The 18,882-nt window shown below is 33.5% G+C and overlaps 1 protein-coding gene across 1 annotated transcript in view; it reads left to right on the top strand.

Moving 5' to 3' along the window:
• Positions 1–16,163, top strand: part of TMEM65 (transmembrane protein 65) — a 60,709-nt gene extending 44,546 nt beyond the window's left edge. The window contains exons 3-7 of the mRNA XM_008001491.3: positions 1,143–1,210; positions 5,180–5,234; positions 6,359–6,401; positions 8,358–8,463; positions 14,622–16,163. Of these exons, the coding sequence (XP_007999682.1) occupies positions 1,143–1,210; positions 5,180–5,234; positions 6,359–6,401; positions 8,358–8,463; positions 14,622–14,723 (374 nt within the window). The 3' untranslated portion in view covers positions 14,724–16,163. The remainder of the gene's footprint in view (positions 1–1,142; positions 1,211–5,179; positions 5,235–6,358; positions 6,402–8,357; positions 8,464–14,621) is intronic.
• The last annotated feature ends 2,719 nt before the right edge of the window (positions 16,164–18,882 follow it).

Here is an 18,882-nt window from a genome sequence, read left to right as displayed (position 1 = left end):
TTCCTTTCCAGGTTAGTGGTCTTCAGCTTAATGAAATAATATTTTTTTAGCATCCACCATGCCCTCGATATTCTGCTGAAGATGTAAATATGAAAGAAATGAGAATAAATGTATAAGAATATGTAGGTATTAGTTCTTCCTACTTTTTTTTTTTTTTTTTTTTTTTTTAGATGGAGTCTTGCTCTGTCGCCAGGCTGGAGTGCAGTGGCACAATCTCGACTCACTGCGACCTCTGCTGCCTGGGTTCAGGTGATTCTCCTGCCTCAGCCTCTCAAGTAGCTGGGACTACAGGCATGCGCCACCACACTCAGCTAATTTTTGTATTTTTAGTAGTGATGGGGTTTCACCATGTTGGCCAGGATGGTCTTGATCTCTTGACCTCATGATCCGCCTGCCTCGGCCTCCCAAAATGCTGGGATTACTGGCGTGACCTAGTTACACTTCTAATATCTCAGATCATTGAATTTATATAACCAATAGATGAAGTAAGGTGTGTTTTTGGTAGCAAGAGGTGAAGTTACAGTTTGATTTAAATCAAATATTGATTGTTTAAATTTGCAATGGCATTTAGGAATATTGATGAATTTTGAGGGGAGAAAAAGACTGCACATAGATGAGGTAATAAAGATGAGATAATCACCTTTTTCTAACATTTCTTTAAAAAAATTAGTGACTAAAAGCACCCAAATAGCTTTTCTGACATTTGATTTAGAACATTTTCATTATTTCTAATACAAAAATCAATTTTATAGTATCAGACTTTAGTCATAAGAGAAAAAGAGATTGATGTCAGTAGCAATCAGGTAAAACGTGGTACTCATGTATGTTTACTAATTTGTTCTCTTAATTGTATGTATATATATATGTGTGTGTGTGTGTGTGTGTGTGTGTTACCAGCAAGAAAACACAAAAGCCTAACACAGTTATTTTTACATGTTTTATATTTTTTCTGGTTTGTTTTGTTTTTTCCCAATATAGTTTCTACTTGTAGCAGTAGCAGCATCTATTGGCTCTGGAAAATGAGAACCAAATTCTAGAGGTTATCAAGTCTGTTTAGGATACTTTGATCATATCATCTGTTTTTGTTATTCTAAGTTAATAGAAATCTTAAAATATATTTTTCTGTTTTTGATGTTTTTCAGTATTCATCCACAATGCGATACCTTTCATAGGGTTTGGCTTTTTGGATAATGCAATTATGATTGTTGCTGTAAGTTCTTTCTCTCACTGCTTCTATTTTGAGTTCATAAATTAATGTGGTCTACATTTTCCTAATAATTTCTCTATTGTGGTTATAAAGTTTTAATATAATGAACAAGAATATTTTTACTATATCTCATATTAGACTATAGCTCAATTTTAAGGCATTATATTTATTAATCATTAAGACTTTAGGTAAAGCATTTAGACAAATAGACTTGGTAGAGCATTTAGACAGAACATTTAAGGCGTATATTATCCTATTCTAATTTCAACATTCTTAATAAAGAAAAATAATATGTAAAATGTTCTGATGTTCTTTAGTGGTATTGGCGATTATCATCACATATATAGGTAACTATTTGATTTAGTTCCTTGTTCAATTTTCCAATGTGAAAATGTTTTAAAGCATGTTTTGATACATAGTCTAACCTTCAGTCTAGCCATTGTTTAAAGTTTCAATTCAGTTAAGTGACTATATCTCCCTTTTGCCTTGTTCAATTGTAGTGTTAAAAAAAATTCCTGTTTGCTGTGGTATTTTAATGCAAGGGTGCTCCTTAAAAATGTTTAATCTCAGAGATGGCTGACTTACCTTCCTTACTACTATATAAGGCCTTTTGTTAATGGATATCAATATTGGGTTCATATTCTAAAGTCAGAAATAGATCCATGATTAAAATGCAAGTCTTCAAAAACTGCCCAGTGCTCTGTTTTCAAGAACGTACCAAGTGTTAGCTACAGCTTATGAATTTGTCATAATGGGATTTTCATTACTATTAGATTTGATGTACATTAATTGTTTGAATAATCTAGCCAACTCAGATTTTAGTAGTTTCCAAGAAGGCAGTGTGGTTCTAAATAGTTGAATAAGTTTCTCACATTCACAGATATATAAATTGGCCAGTTTTATTCTTATATTCGTATTATGAAAATGCCATAATAGTCAAAAAACTATTCATTTTCTTATTTTGTCCAAGTAAAATAGATTGATCACAGTCCAGTTAATATGTCAATTATCAAATTCTAATACATATTTTTAGACTACCTTATGTGAAATCATTCTTTTCAGATATTAGCATTAGATTGAAGGTAATAGATCTTCAATACATTTAGTGGGAGGAGAAAAAAATATCATGTACTTTGAATACCAGTTCATGAATTCCCAGTTGGGGTCTTTATTTAAACTCGTTTGAGAAAATCAAAGTGCCTCACGACTAGAAACTTTTCTCATTTAGGACTTAGAGAGTTTGTTGTCAGCTTCACTGACTCTAACTTTTAAAAACATTTTGTAAATGATAGCTAAAGTGTAGGAGACTACTGAAAAAGTAGAATGACCTTAGGATTGTTGAATGTGAGGCAAATACATATGAGAGATGCAGGTTTTCTTTTTGGTGTTTTGGAGATCACGTGTACTACAAATGGACATAAATAGAAGATTTAGTTTCAAAGTAGGAATTTTAAAAGTAATTTATGTTGTATAGATTATAACATTTATGTAAACATGGTTTGTTCAAGAATGGTTTTGTTTGCTATGTAGTCTAGCCTTATGTCCAGATTGATGGGAATCAGCTACCAAACCAAACACCCACATTCTAGAGTCAAATTATTGTAGTAATTTGTAGTTAACTATTTGGTGTTCCCCAGGTGTGTACCTCATTATTAGTATAACTAAGAGTACGCTATTTTTCCAGGCCTGAGTTGGTTGACTCCAAATTAGTAATACTTGTTATTCTGTTTATATTGAAATCCAGTTTCAGGGGCTTATCAACCATTTTGTTTATTTTTTCTTAATTTTTTTTTCCCCAGCACATCCAGAACACAGAAAATCAGTTTTTTATTTAAATAATACTGAAATAAATGTTTAAGCCACTGACTTCAGTACCTGGTTAAGTGTAGTAGGTATGGCAAAAATATTATCCTGTGATAGTTGCAAACTAATTCAGAGACAATAAAATTTTCCAGTGAGGCTTTGTAATATAGAATGCTGAGACTAAAACATATAAATAATGTAACTGTAGAATCTATGAAAGGTGAAATAAGTGATTATTATCTTAAGAATGTTTTTCATCTTTTAATTAAAAAATACTGATCAACCCCTCTCATTGTGGGATAGCTATAACTGTTTTAAAATAGTAAGTTGAGATAGTTGATTCTTCTTTTTTTTCACACCATAGACGTTTGATGTTTTCCTCCTTCCTGTTAGGTGTACTGTCCCACCTTAGTTGTACTCGTAAAAACAAATTCCTCTGTAAACTCTTGTAATAGATTTGGCCCTTATCTTGGTTGGTATTCATATTAAGCCTTTTGTTTCATAGTTTAAAAAATATTTTTATGTTATTGGATTGCTTTTTATAACATACTTTAGGGTTAGTTTTGGGTTACTTTACTAGCAGTTTAATTGGATAGAATTTATTGGAATTCTAGAGTAGATTCATTGTGTTAAGGATAATGAACCAGGTATAACTTTAAGACAACTATTAGTATTCGGTTTATTTATAATTTCTACCTTACCTATTAACACAAAATTTGATGTTACTATGGGACACAGTAAAGAAGTGGATAGTCCATTGCCCCCAAAGCACCTTTGACTTCATATGGGGCTTTTCCTGCTGTTAGAAGGATCTTCAGCTGTATTACATTCAACCAAATGATTAAGCACTTAACTATTTTTTAAATATATGTATTGCAAAGAGATTCTTCTTTGGCCACTGCCAGCGATTCATTGCTGTTAAAGATGCCATATTTATTTATTAGACTGTTGTTATCAGGTGCCTCTCTTCTATATTGGTGCTCCAGTTTTTTTGCATTCAGATATGATGATACACATCTTTATTCTTTTTCTCTGCCTATTTTTACCTTTTATTTTCTTCCTCTTTATTTCTTCTTCGAAATCTGTTTCTTGGGGTATATTTACAACCTTGTAATTTGAACTTTGTGCATCAGGACAAAAGACTTTTGAACTTTAATGCATCGTCAGGCTGTTGAGTCCATATTCAGCAAGAATTATATCTTAAAGTGATGCAACCAAAAGCTCTAGGGGAAAGAAACTTGAGGAAAACTCTTTTCAGTTTTGTAAATAATTGATGAGTAATGCATTATTTCTATATAAAATATAGGGCATTTTTTCCCTCCACAAATATCATTGAGATTTGAAACATTTTTTAGAAATGTTCAAGCATCAGTGTTCAAGAGAACTCTTGAAAATTAAGTCTTCTAATGGCAGCATTGCTCAGAGATTAGAATTGAATTAGCACAATAGATCCTAGGATTTCTTCTTTATTCTATTAGAATAGTTTAATCGTCTTCACTTCAGTTCCTCCTCTCTAAAATGAAAGTAAAATGTGAGCCCCTCTTTTCTTCAAAGGAATGATGGTATACATGTAGAAAGTCTTAAACTCTCATTAAATTCAGTGGCGATACAATGGGGCTTTGTTTTGAGTGTAGATCTATTGTACTAAATGCCGTTGCTGCTTATAAATGATTGTATAGTTTCACTATTTCATGATTAAAGAGCTAAGTGTTATAAGGATAACTTTATAAACCCCAATTTCCCTAGAAACTGGTTTAGTCTCCTTTTAATCTTTTGATAGAGTAAATAACAGTAGTATAGATGTATAGTTCAGAATTTAAAATCAATGTGAGTTGGTCTTGTTTTCAAAGAGCTTTAAAGCATTTTTCTCTGGTAGAAAAATAGAAATTCTAGATTTTTAATGATGAACTATATTTCTACATGTATTGCTAATTTTATTTTTATAAACCTAATTTGAATGAATGAAATGTTATTGATGTTATTTCTGTATGAATGCATATATTTAATAATTTAATGAATTACTACATTATATGTGCATATATAATGTATGTAATTTTGCAGCACTAACACGTTGATTTAACTATTATATCTGTTTTTATTAATGCTTTACTATTCTTTTATAGTCACTTCAGCTTTAATTTTTAAGATTAATTTTTTATCATATTTCAGGGAACCCATATTGAAATGTCTATTGGAATTATTTTGGGAATTTCAACTATGGCAGGTATTTAACAATAGTAAATGTTATTATTTCATTGTACATTTATAAAACATTTCAGTAGATTAGGTTTCAAAGAGGGTAATTTATTTGAATGAGTTTACTCATTGAGATATCTGTTTTCTTCATCGTATTCTTCTGATTCTTAGTTTTGTATATGTAGTACTTTTTCTGAAAATTTTAGGTACTTTATATTATTAGTTATTGGATAACAATACTCTGCTATATTGATTTCATTAAGACAAGATTTTCTGGCAATTCAGTGTTACCCCTAAACATTTCTACCCTTATTTATTTATTTACAGAGTCTCACTCTGTCACCCAGGCTGGAGTGCAGTGGTGCGATCTCAGCTCACTGCAACCTCCACCTCCCAGGTTCAAGTAATTCTCCTGCCTCAGCCTCATGAGTAGCTGGGACTGCAGGCGCCCACCATCATGCCGGCTAATTTTTGTATTTTTAGTAGAGACGGGGTTTCACCATGTTGGCCAGGATGGTCTCGAATGCCTGACCTTGTGATCCGCCCACATCAGCCTCCCAAAGTGCTGGGATTACAGGTGTGAGCCATTGTGCCCAGCCTATTATTTATTTATTTTTTATTTATTTTTGAGTTGGGTAGAAAAAATCAAAGAAGGAAATACAGGATTAAACATCTGCCTTCTCTGTGCCATTTACCACTCTGTTTTTCATGGAGGTAAAATTTGGGAAGAGTTCTATGTTGTATTTATTGTAGAAAGCATTAGGTAAATGAGTTAATGAAAGAAATATTTTTTTTCTCCTTGACTTTCTTGAATTTCATAGCTGTACATGCAGCTTTACCAATTCCTTTAAATATTATATGAAAGATACTACAAAATATTGTACAATTAATATTGAAACCAAATGGAAATTGGCTGCCATAACAGAAAAAACCTACTACTTAATGGAGGTAGAATATTATAATTTCAAAATTGTGTTCTATTCAAAACCTTGAGAGTAAGAGCTGTCCAATGAGTTACTTTGGATATAGTTGCTTTAGTTTGAGAAATGTGAGAACTCTTCCAAGATCAGTGCTTTGTTGATTACATAGTGACATATTATAATTATTCTTGTTTTATGTAACAGTTCATTTGTTTATTTTTCAAATTTTTAGCTGCTGCTTTGGGAAATCTTGTGTCAGATCTAGCTGGACTTGGGTAGGTTCATTCACTTATTCATTTGTATATTCTGTACTTGCTGTCTTTCTGTTCCCCACTCTTCTTTAATTGAGAAGCATAACAAAGGGATATTTAATTTTTCTTTGTTTTCTAGAATTAAAATTTTGAATTTACTTCTTCTAAACTAATAATACTAAATCTTTGGTATCCATCAAATATAGATGCCTGGGTGATATCCCAGTTATACGTTATTAGTATCTTTGGAGAGGGAACCCTGGCATTTGTGTTTAGTAATTTTCATGAGTGGTTCTGATGTATGCAAAAGTTTATTCTAAATCTACCATAATATAAGCAAAATGGAATTTGTGTTTACTGAAGTATTTATATGTATTTTATAGACATCTCTAAGGGTAAGGCAGGATTAAAAGCAAGAACCTCTCTCATTATTCCACCTCACCCTACTCCCACAAAACCCAAAGAGAAAGGATATGGCTCAAATTTAAGGATACTGATGACTATACATGTTTTCTAGAGGGGGGAGCTTTCAAAGGAAATAATGGCCAAAGCATATATGGGTTTGGCTATTTTTTGCTTTGTTTACTGTATGTGGCAGGAATAATGAAACAAACTAAGGACATCTATTTAGAAAAGGCCAACTTTCTCTCTCTCTTCACATTCTTGTTCCCAGTGGCAGATGGCCTGAGCTGCTTCCTGAGCTTGGGGAAGGCTGGGGGTGTATAAATTAGACTAAGTGGACATTATTATGATAAATATGTTCTCTCTTGCTGTGTCTTTGACTTTGTCTCTTCTTTCCTTGGCTCATTTGAGTGTTACAGTTTCAGATTTGAATTTTTTCTTAGAAGTTTACTTAGCCCTGTAATCTAGGCAAAGCAGCTTTATAAGTGATCTAACCTTAACCTTCTATATTAGACTTCTGCACCGGAGTCTGGGGCCAAAGCCACAGTTTAAAAAAAAAAAAAGTTTCTTTGCTTTAGGGCCATGGCAAGAATTTTATATTCGTGGAATTCCTGGCATAAATGCATCATGATATCGTCTCTTAAACATTCTATTCCCAGTTTCTAACATTAAAGTAAATAAGGAGAATATTACAGTCATTGTATAGCTTTTGGATATATTTAATAGAACCAAATGATCTAAGAGATTTTAAAGCCATTTAGCTATATATTGTATCATAAAACAATTATTTTTGTTTAGAGATGAAGATTTTTCTTGAAGTCTTTGTGTTTAAAAACTATTTCTCTTCTCTCTTTTTTTGGGGGCATATCATTAAACAACAAATACCACATTTTATGCATTCTCAGATGCATTTTAACATATCTAATATCAGGATCCATCTTATTGTTGGTAGTATACACAGTTTAATTAGCAATGTTTTTCTTACAGTTCATAAAGTAAGAGTATATCCAATAAATGATGGCAACTTAGAATTGATAAAATACTTGAGATTGGCCTGAAAGTTCTAGGGTGTTTTTGTTAGTTTACCAGTCTGAGGAATTGTATTTGTTAGTTTACCAATCTTTGGAAACTTTTGCTGTCTGATAAGTTACTAATTTGTTTCATATGTTAAAGTGCTTTGCTTTGAGCTTGGAATAATTGCAGAAATTCTAATTTTCTGTACAAATTGTTATATACCTTGAATTGTTTTTAAAAATAATAATAGAGAATAATTGCTCTAAGTCAATTAATTTTCCTTAGTGTTAAATATGTTAATAAGAAAATATTTTTAAACAATATATTTATATACAATAAAAATTAAAAGTTGTAAAGAATGTTTATGCCATTTCTAGAGTACCAAGTGCAAATGTAAAATTATCTTGCTTCTCCTTGTAGTAATTAGTTTACTATATGAGGACATTTGCATGTCTTTTTAAAAACCTACATTTTGTCCTCATTGTCTTTGTTTTGTTTTGTTTGCTTTTGTAAAGGCTTTATTGAAACATAACTTATATATCATATTGTCTTGTTTCTTCAAAGACTTGCAGGCTATGTTGAAGCATTGGCTTCCAGGTTAGGTCTGTCAATTCCTGATCTCACACCAAAGCAAGTTGACATGTGGCAAACACGTCTTAGTACACATTTGGTAAGTAATTTACATGGTTTATGACAATGAATTGGGTAGCCAGAACAAGATACTGTATAGTTCAGGATCTTGAGAAATTTGAGACTAAAATGGGTTTGAATGGAGTTTTTAACAAAAATTGTCCAGATCTTGGCAGTTTTCAGAAGAACAGTAATTTGTGTTATTAACTCCTTATTTTTTGTAAGTATACTGAATTTTTAAAAAATATTTGTGCAATTCACTTAGAATTAGGGAGTATCTCTTACAGATTGGGGTCCAAAGAACATAAATGAATAATAAACTGTGGTTATCCTTGAGGAACTTGTTTAGGTGAAAACCCAAACATGTAAACAAATTATAATTTAATATGACATATGCAGTAATGAATTATGTACAAGATATAACAATGATACAGGTAAGGGAATTAACACTGTGGGCAGTAACTTCTTTTGGTGGGGAGATTTCTTGGTGATTATTAGATCTAAGCTGATTTTTGAATTATTGATGAGACATTTACTAGATGAATAAGAGGAATTCCAAGCATACTGGCTAGCAATTAGAAGAGGATGATAAAAAAGGGTATATTTAGGTAAATACATGAACCTATTTTAGGAATATAATATGTAGTAGCTGTAGGTACAAGCAGCAGCAGAAGACAACATTGGAGAAGTCAGCGTGGATCAGACAGGAAAGGTATTGTATGTGAATGCTAAGGAGCTTCAGCCTCTTACCTAAGTGTTGGAGAGCCAGGGGAGTTTTAAATAAGAAGGAAACTGGATGGATCATGATGCCATCAATAAAATCAAGAAAAAAAGGAGGAGGAATAAGCTTGTAAGGGAAGATAATGAGTTCTATTTTGGACACATTGAATTTGAGATACTAGTAGGACATTCAAGTGGTGACACCTAGTAGGCATTTGGGTTAAAGTCAAGAGTTAGATAGGTCCAAGTTAGTGATAATGGGTATTGTTACTCATTCATTCAACAAATACTTTTTGTTTACGTATTATATGCCAAGTAGATATACAGGAGTTTTGAATACATTGGTTAACAAAATAAGATCTTATTTCTGATAGATCTTGCATTCAAGCAGTGGTGAGACAGACAATAAACAATCTGATAAATAAAAGTATTTAGCATATTAGAAGTTTATATGTGTTACGAGAATAAGGGAAAACAGAGCGAAGTAGAAGAGGCTGGGAATGCTAGGATAGAAGCAGACTGCAGTATTCAATAGGAGAGTCACTGTAGGCCTCACTGAAAAGGTAGGTGATTGTTAAAACCATGGGAGAAGATCAACTTTCATAGGAGAGTGGTTCTCGAAATGTGGTGCCAGCATCAGCAGGATCAACATTACCTGGTAACTTCTTAGAAATGCAAACGCAGTCTTCATCTTAGACCTATCTATTATTGTGTAACAAATTATTGCAGCTGGACGGGGTTGCTCATGCCTGTAATCCCCGCACTTTGGAAGGCCGAGGCAGGTGGATCACCTGAGGTCAGGAGTTCGAGACCAGTCTGACCAAGGTAGTGAAACCCTGTCTCTACTGAAAATACAAAAATTAGCTGGGCATGGTGGCCAGGTGTCTGCAATCCCAGCTTACTCAGGAGGCTGAAGCAGGAGAATTGCTTGAATTTGGGAGGCGGAGGTTGCAGTGAGCTGAGATCAAGCCATTGCACTCCAGCCTGGGCGACAGAGTGAGACTCCATCTCACCAAAAAAAAAAAAAAAAAAAAAAACCATACAAATTCAGCAGCTTAAAACAACATATATTTGTTATCTCTCATTTTCTGTGGGTCAGATCAGGAATAGCTTAAATGGGTCCTCTGGAAGACCGCAATCATGTCCAGCTAGTACTTGGTTCCTGTCTAGAAGCTCAACTGGTGATGAATCCACTTCCAGGCTCACCCAGGTCTTTGGCAAAATTAATTTTTTTGTGACTGTGAGGGACCCAACCTCTGGCTTGCTGTTGCACTCTCATGTCCTAGAGGCCTCCCTCCATCTAGAGCAAGCTTGTGCAGCCTGCTTTTGGTAATCCAAAAGTTTACCACAAATTAGTAAAGTTTCTTAAAACATTATGAGATTTTTTTCTGTGATTTTTTTTTTTCAGCTATTGTTAGTGTTAGTGTATTTTATGTGTGGCCCAAGAAAATTCTTCTTCCAGTGTGGCCCAGGGAAGCCAAAACATTGGATACCCCGATCTGCGGGTCACCTGCAGTTCCTTGCCATGGGGCCCTCTCAGTAGACCCTCTCACAGCATGGCAGCCTGCATCTTCAGAGCCAGCAAGGGAGAAAGAAAATGAGTCTGCTGGCAGGATGGCAAGATGGAGCCTTATGTAATGTAATGTAATCGCAGGAGTAACACCCCATCACCTTTCCTATTATTCAAAGCAAGTTAGAGCATCCTGCCCATGCTCAAGGGGAGGAGACTATGCAAAGACTTAAATATCAGAAGGAAGATATCATGAAGGCCACCTTAAAATCTGCCTGCTACAGATTCACAAAATGAAAAATTCTGGAGACAGAACCCAGCAATTTGTGTTTTAATTCTGCTGTACGTTAAAATTTGAGAACTGTTGTTCCAGAGAAAATGTGCAAAATTAAAGAACCCTAGAAAATACCTAAGAGCTCATGGTCTTATGGGAGCTTTCAAGGAAGAAGTTTTAAGAAGTAGTGAATGATAATTAGTTCCTCTTGATATAAAGAAATCAAGTAAAATTTCTGAAAATTTTTTTTTGTTTTTTGTTTTTGGATTTGGTATGTAGTTGCTCATTGATAATCATTTCTGAGCAATTTCTATGGACTAATGGAAGAAGAAAAATCAAATGACAATGGATTGAAACACTAATGGGAGCTGAAGAAGAGTAAAATACAAAATTAATGTTAAATTAGATGGAATTTATTTTAATGAAGATATTAAATGTTTTGGAAGTAAACAGAATTTTTACCTGCAAAATATTCTTACAGAGTATAAAAACATACACATGGGTAAAAATTAAATTCATCACTAATCACTTTAAATCACTTTAAACCTGCAATAATTACTACCCTTTAAAATATGAGTAGTAGAAGGATCACAAGTATAGCAGGGAAGTGTTTGGTTTTCAATCAAAATGTAGGAAGAGTGTGGAGAAACAAAATGAGGACCTATTTGCTTGTTGTAATTTTTACTTTATAAAGGTTGAAAAGTCTTTTAAGAAAGTGGAATGTTAATTTTGGGCTTTTCCTTTTAGTTTACATGTGTCCATATCTTACAGTTTGTAAGTAAAGTGAGACTAGCCCCTGATACCAGCTGGAGTTTTGAGGGAATAAGGATTTTCTAACATTCTAGCAATTTGTCTTAAAAAATTTAGCATTAAAGTTGGGATCAGAAGTTTATTTTTCTGGGGCATAATAATTGTTTTCTTTCTATATTAAAAGCAGGTTCATTTTCTCTTCTCTATGACAAAAACATCTAAATTACTAAACTAGTGTTAATATATTGAGTGTGTGTGTGTCTGTGTGTGTATTGCGATAAAACCCCTCACTGGTTTATGGCAACAGTGATTCTGTTCCTTAGTTGTTGACTCTGCTTGTTTTATGTTAGAATCGAATCTTCTACTCTGTAACATAACATTTTGATTCTCTACAGCCTGAAGTATTTGAAGTTAGCGATCAGCCTTCTACTCATGACAAAAGCTAACTCTGAAATTTACCTGTGATAGAATAAATACAAATACACCTGCAGGTTCCAGTTGACATAGGTGTATTTTAAAACGTCACTTGTAATTTGGTTGTTTGAAATTCAAAAAGTATTTTCTTATAAAACAGTATTACAGATGGGACTCAAGTTCTACGATTAGCCCCAATGTGGTTAACTGTGGGGCCTAGAGTATTGTAAGACATAATAATAATGTGTAAATAAATGTTTGCACAATGAAAAAATTTGTTTCAGGTCCTGGATCAGGGAGTAAGAAAAGTATCACTTTTTTCTTCCTCACCACCCTATTGACGTTATATCTCTTGAGATAATTGGGTCAGAAATCACTGACTGGTATTCCTAAACTGAAGGGTGAGGAAAGCCTTGGTTGCAACAGGAATTCTAACAGAATGGGTGGGAAGTGAAAGTGGGGCCAAATTACAAGTGAGGTTTTAAAATACACCTATGTCAACTGGAACCTGCTTGTGTATTTGTATTTATTCTATCACGGGTAAATTTCAGAGTTAGCTTTTGTCATGTTATCTTCTGTATATGGGAAAGTCAGGAGTCTGAAATAGGATATAATGATTTCTCTATGCATATATTCAAATGAGTAAATATGTTAAAGTGAAAAAACAAGAAGCTAAGGATTAAATTTATCAGCATGTGGAATGAAGAAAGTTTCTGCTTGTTAAAACTCTGCAGGAGTGATACCTTTTAAAGTTTTGGCATAATGAAAATAACAGTTTTGACTATTAATATCAAGTATTGGTCATACTACTAATACCACTACCACCACCAAAACCCTCAAAATAACAAAGTTGAAAATTTTTACGCAAGCTATTGTCAAAATATTAATGTCTACTATTAAATTTGGTAGAAAAACTGTAGGATGTGGGCCTGGCGCAGTGGCTCATGCCTGTAATCCAAGCACTTTGGGAGGCTGAGAAGGGGGCGGATCACAAGGTCAGGAGATCGAGAGCATCCTGGCTAACACGGTGAAACCCTGTCTCTATAGACTAAAAATACAAAAAATTAGCCGGGCGTGGTGGCGGGCACCTGTGGTCACAGCTACTCAGGAGGCTGAGGCAGGAGGATGACATAAACCTGGGAGGCAGAGCTTGCAGTGAGCCAAGATAGCGCCCCTGCACTCCAGCCTGGGTGACAGAGCCAGACTCGTCTCAAAAACAAAAACAAAAACAGAAACAAAACCCGAAAAACTGTGGGATGTGATAGCTAAACAGACAATGTATAAGAGAAAACATTTCATTCAAGAACAAAGATTACGTAGCTATCATAGTATCTGTAATGTTTGATAGAACTTAAATGTCTTTCCCTGTGTACCTAACTAGAAGTTCCTGGAGGAGAGAGACAGACGACGTAAGATTAGTCCATCTCCATGGTACACTCAAGTAGAGAGTTTGACACATAGTAGCTTCTCAATAAATATTTGTATGAGGAAATGAAACTTAATTGAAAAGTATATAAACTTGATAGTCATCATAGGAATGCAAATTTTGAAAACCATTTACAAAAATAAAAATTTTAAATTTTTATAATGATCTGGGTGTGGTGGCTCCCAGAGCCTGTAATCCCATTTGAGAGGCAAAGGTGGGAGGATCTCTTGAAGCCAGGAGTTCAAGATCAGCCTGAGCAACATAGGAAGACCCTAGCTCTACAAAATAATAATAATAATAATAATAATAATAAAAGTAACAAAATTATTTAGGCATAGTGACATGTGTCTGTAGTTCTAGTTACTGGGGAGACTGAGTCAGGAGGCTCGCTTGAGCCAAAGAGTTCAGGAAGAGATCAGGAAGATGGCTTGAGCCAAGACTGCAGTGGGCTATGATCATGCCACTGCACTCCATCCTAGGTGACAGAGGGAGACCCTGTCTCTAAAATAAATAAATAAATTAATTAAAATGAAATAAAATTTTTATAATGTAGGTGAGGTTGCAGGAAAATTGGTATGTATGTCTACATTTGTGTATACTGAAATTGGTATGTAAGTATGTGCAGCTTTGTCAAGGATGGACAGCATGACAATCCTTCATGAAGATGCACAAATATTAATACTGTTTGATTTTTAAATAAATCATTGGCGAAGAACTATACACGGAAATGGTCATTGTTATTTCACTTATAATGTTGGAGAAGTAGCAGTGGCTGTTGTGTAGATTTAAGTAGATTTAAGTAGAGATTTAAGTAGAATATGGACCCGTCAATTCAGTTGAACTTTAAGTTTAGCAGTTTGGAAAAGAGTTTGTAAGAAAATGTGTGGCTATGCAGGGATATGGATTGAGGAAGAAAACAAAGCTATGTATACATAATGATTATATCTACATATAAGGTATACACAGGGATAAATATTGAAGAGGAATATATATGAAGGGTAGCAAATCCAAATATGTTGAGAAGAGCTGGTGAGATTTTTTTCCTGCCTTCTTGTTATCAGAGATAAAGTAACTTTTTAAAAATGTTCTCTTTTGTTTCCTTAGGGCAAAGCTGTTGGGGTGACTATTGGCTGCATTCTAGGAATGTTTCCTTTAATTTTCTTTGGAGGAGGTGAAGAAGATGAAAAACTGGAAACGAAAAGTTAATCCTCTTAGAATACCTATAAAAAGATGTAAACTAATGTACCTCAGTAATTAAATATGCTGTCACAACATTTAGGAATTAAGACAGTAACAGTATAGATATGGGATCAAATAATTTAGCATGTATTATGGAAAACACTAACTTATTGTGGCTTGATCTTCTTAGGACATCTTTTTTAAAAAGCTGTTTAGTATCATTTTGTGTAAATTGTTGAAATGCTCTTTCATCAGTAGCAGTCAACATTTTATCTTTTCTTTCTTTTATATTCATAATGTTATTTAAGTGTCACTGATGTACTGTATTGACTTGGGGTTTGCTTATTTGTTACTTAACATGTACATGCATGAAAGCATTTTTCGTTGTTCCCTGATAGTTACATTTCAACCTGGGAATTTTTCCAGATTACTGAAGATGTTTAATATCAGTTAAAGATTTTTTTACCCTCTTTTTGGGAACATAAATTTTGTACTGTTACACAGTAAACATTTATAATCATATAATTTCAGTCATTTTCTTAACTCGCACATCTATTGAAAATGGATATAGATACAGATTTTAAGTATTGTAAGTATATATTACTTATTTTAATTTTCTGACTTTACTATTTTAAGGGCCAGAGGTTAATCAGAAAGAGCAATTATGTGGTCTCCCTGCTACGTGAAACCATATATACTAACAAGCGTACTATTTTTAGTTGATTTTTTTTTAACCTTTAGTTTCCCAGTTTTGAATAATTACATGGTGGATTCCAACTTTTGAGGGGAAGAAAATGAGTATTTTAAAGTCTTTGAAATGAGGATTGTGGAATTAGATTGAACTAAGGGATTTAATGTGATGCTTGGAAATTAAGAGGCTAAAGCTTTTTTTAAAAAAAGGTAGAAAATAGGAACTGTCAAGAAGGTTTATGGTATAAATGGTGAAGTTGAAGTGATGTTTGAAAGGTTAATGAGATACAAATCGTATTATTTGGTAAGGTTTTTTTTGTTTGTTTCCTCCAAAGATGTCATCTTCTCATCTGAATGGAATAAGTCTGAATACTCCATACTTATACTCCTAATCTCATTATATCTTATTTAGTGAATTTTATTTATGAATAATTTCTTTTGAAGTGAAAACTAGATATTTAATATTTTGCTTTTTTGCTACATAGTCCACTCAAAAATTACATGAGGAGAAATCCTTTTTCCCTTTGTTTTTCTTTTTTCTTTTGTGGTATTTAAAGCATATTTTCGGTTGAAGTTACTTATTTCTAGTCTTGTATATCTGACTTAAGTATAACCATGTAAGAATTATAAATTTTAGTTTTCTGAACCCTTAAACTTTTTTAGCATGTGGTCTGTTACACATACTAAAAAATTACTGTTACTTGTAACAGCGTAATTAAATACATCATGGAGGAGAGAAACTTAAATTAAAATAAAAATAATATTTTGGCTATTGAAGTTATTTGTGTTGCTAAATAGATGCAGAGGATTTACAGCAATTTTATTTTAAGGTTTTATTTATACATAATTACTTTGAACTCTTCAGAGGAGATATTGTTTCGCAAGGCAATTTGTCATAAATTCTCTCATGCACTTCAGAATGAATAAGTGCCATCCTTTAATCATAGACTTTGAGGGGAGAAAGCATAAAAATGTAGCATATAATCTAAAACTAAATATATAACATGCACAAATAATATGACATTCTTACTGAATCAAATCATGATTCTAGAACTTGAGATCTTAAATCGAATTTCGGTTTGTATCTTCCATATAATATCCACACACAGATAACCACACAAAAAATCCTATGTAAAATTTCAGATTGATAGGATTAGAGTGCTTAAATTTTTGGGGGGGAAAGGGTGGGAGGTAAAGTGTAAGTGCTTTCTTTTGTCCCTAACTTGTGTATTGATGGCAGTCCATTCTGTTTTCTAAAAATGTATTTTATTGTGGTGCTTAACTTCTTATTAATTAAATCCCAAATCAGAAACCTTGCCTGTGAGTTTAGAAAGGGCTTTTGATTATTGTTTTTTCTTTTCGCTCTTGAACGTAATCCAGTCCCAGGGAATTATTGGTTTAACTGAACATCTCCAGAATTATTTAAAGTGTCAAATATATATAACCTTTACATTGAAAGATAATTTTAATTTATGGGCATAATAAAAATTTGAATCATTCAGGTAATTAATTTTCAACCATTTGTCTTTAACTGAAGGTATATGTTTTTTAAGATCATAGTCTACACTAGTATGGTGCTTTGCACAAAGTGATTTCTGAAGAATGGTTCTTTTTTAAGATAATGACTTCATGTGATCATTGTTTCATGTTACTTGCCACAAAGAACTTTAATTCAGGTTGAAACTGGAACTGTTTGTTTCTCATATTAGCTACTTCTCTATTAGGAGCACAAGAACTATAGTTAAATGCAACATGAGCTACTTTAGTACTGTTTGTTTGAAATTTGTGTTGTCCATGTATTATGATTTATTAACTTGTTGATGCATGTAAATTGGGTGCATTTTGTTGCCATGTATGTTAAATGGTGACCAATGTTTTTACAAAGGAATTGAAAAAAAAAAAAAGTATCTTTTAAGAAATTTGGAATGTGGTTTTGATTTTGAAATTTGATTTCTTACTAGAGGACCTTGGTATATTCTATTACTAAAACAAACAGGATTAATGAATACGGATTTGTTATAAGGTGGCAGCAATGTCACTAAGACAGTGAATGGAACAATTTACCACCTCCCTGGAATCTACACCTGAGATACAACATTACAGAGTGTGAGTGAAGAGTGAGCCCGTAGAAAAGCTTTAGATAGACTCACATAAGTCACACTGATGGGTATTTACAGCAGAGATAGCCAAGCTGTTTATGTAATAATGTCTCATTTATGCTTTTTCTCTAGAACATAAATTTTGAAGGTAATGGAAGTTTATCTTTTATACCAAAAGTTTGTATGAGCCATTTTGAAGTAATCTTTCTAATTTTAGAATTATATTTTCTCGCCATCTTAAGACAGTATATTAAATATAATATATAAGCATTATCTTTATGTACATTATTATTGTGTGGTAATGCAGTACCTTGAGAATCTAGTTTTTATAGTTTTCATTTTTCTCCTGATCTTGCTTCTGGCAACTTTTATCTCTCTAATCTGCTTTTTTTCCACAGTTATCTGGACTTAGAAATGAGTTAGCCTATCTTACCATAAATTATTTGTGAAATACTAAAAAATTGGCTTTGGATCCTGACTGAGATGATGATGATGATAGTAGTAGTAATAAGAATAATAGTTCCCTTTTATTAAATGCTTATTCCTTTATGCACTAGTAATTTACATACATTATTGCATTTAATCACCTTAATGACAACATGAAGTTGGGGCTATTATCATTATCATCTCTATTTTCTCGTAGCTAAATTGAGGCATGAAGAGAGTTTGCCACTACGAATAAGTGGACTGGAATCCTATTTTGTCCAAGTATGAAGCCTGTCTTCTTAACTGCTAGACAGTAGGGACATCAGTTGCATGGGCTTTGTAATGTCTGCTCTCTGCCTAGGTTCTTTTTTACCTCCAGGTTCATGGAGTCATTTTCTTATCTATAATTTAAGAGTATTGTGCTTACAATCTCAAGATTCATTTAAGAAATCTTGTGTTCTTTATTGCATACTATGTGCTAGGAACTGTTCAAGGCACTGAGTGAACAACCAGAACATCTGTACCGAAGCTTATTCTTTTGGGGTGCGGGGGAGGTTAGTAATAGGGGAAGAGGACCCAGAAAAGCAAATACACTTTTTTTTTTGAGATGGAGTCTTGCTGTCACCCAGGCTGGAGTATAGTGTTATGATCTTGGCTCACTGCAACCTCTGCTTCCTGTGTTCAAGTGATTCTCCTGCCTCAGCCTCCTGAGTAGCTGGGATTTCAAGCACATGCCACTGAGCCTAATTTGTTTGTATTTTTAATAGAGATGGGGTTTCACCATGTTGGCCAGGCTGGCCTCAGACTCCTGACCTCAGGTGATCCGCCTGTCTCGGCCTCCCAAAGTGCTGGGATTACGGGCATGAGCCCCTGCGCCCAGCCTGCAGATATACACTTAAATATTGTTTATGTCAGATGGTGGTAAGTTCTATAGAGATAAATGAAACAAGATAAAGAGAATAGAAAGTACC

Source organism: Chlorocebus sabaeus, chromosome 8 (assembly GCF_047675955.1).
Source record: "Chlorocebus sabaeus isolate Y175 chromosome 8, mChlSab1.0.hap1, whole genome shotgun sequence".
In the NCBI taxonomy this organism is placed as follows: domain Eukaryota; kingdom Metazoa; phylum Chordata; class Mammalia; order Primates; family Cercopithecidae; genus Chlorocebus; species Chlorocebus sabaeus.
Note: the sequence above shows the minus strand (reverse complement) of the source record. Positions and strands in the feature narration are given on the sequence as shown.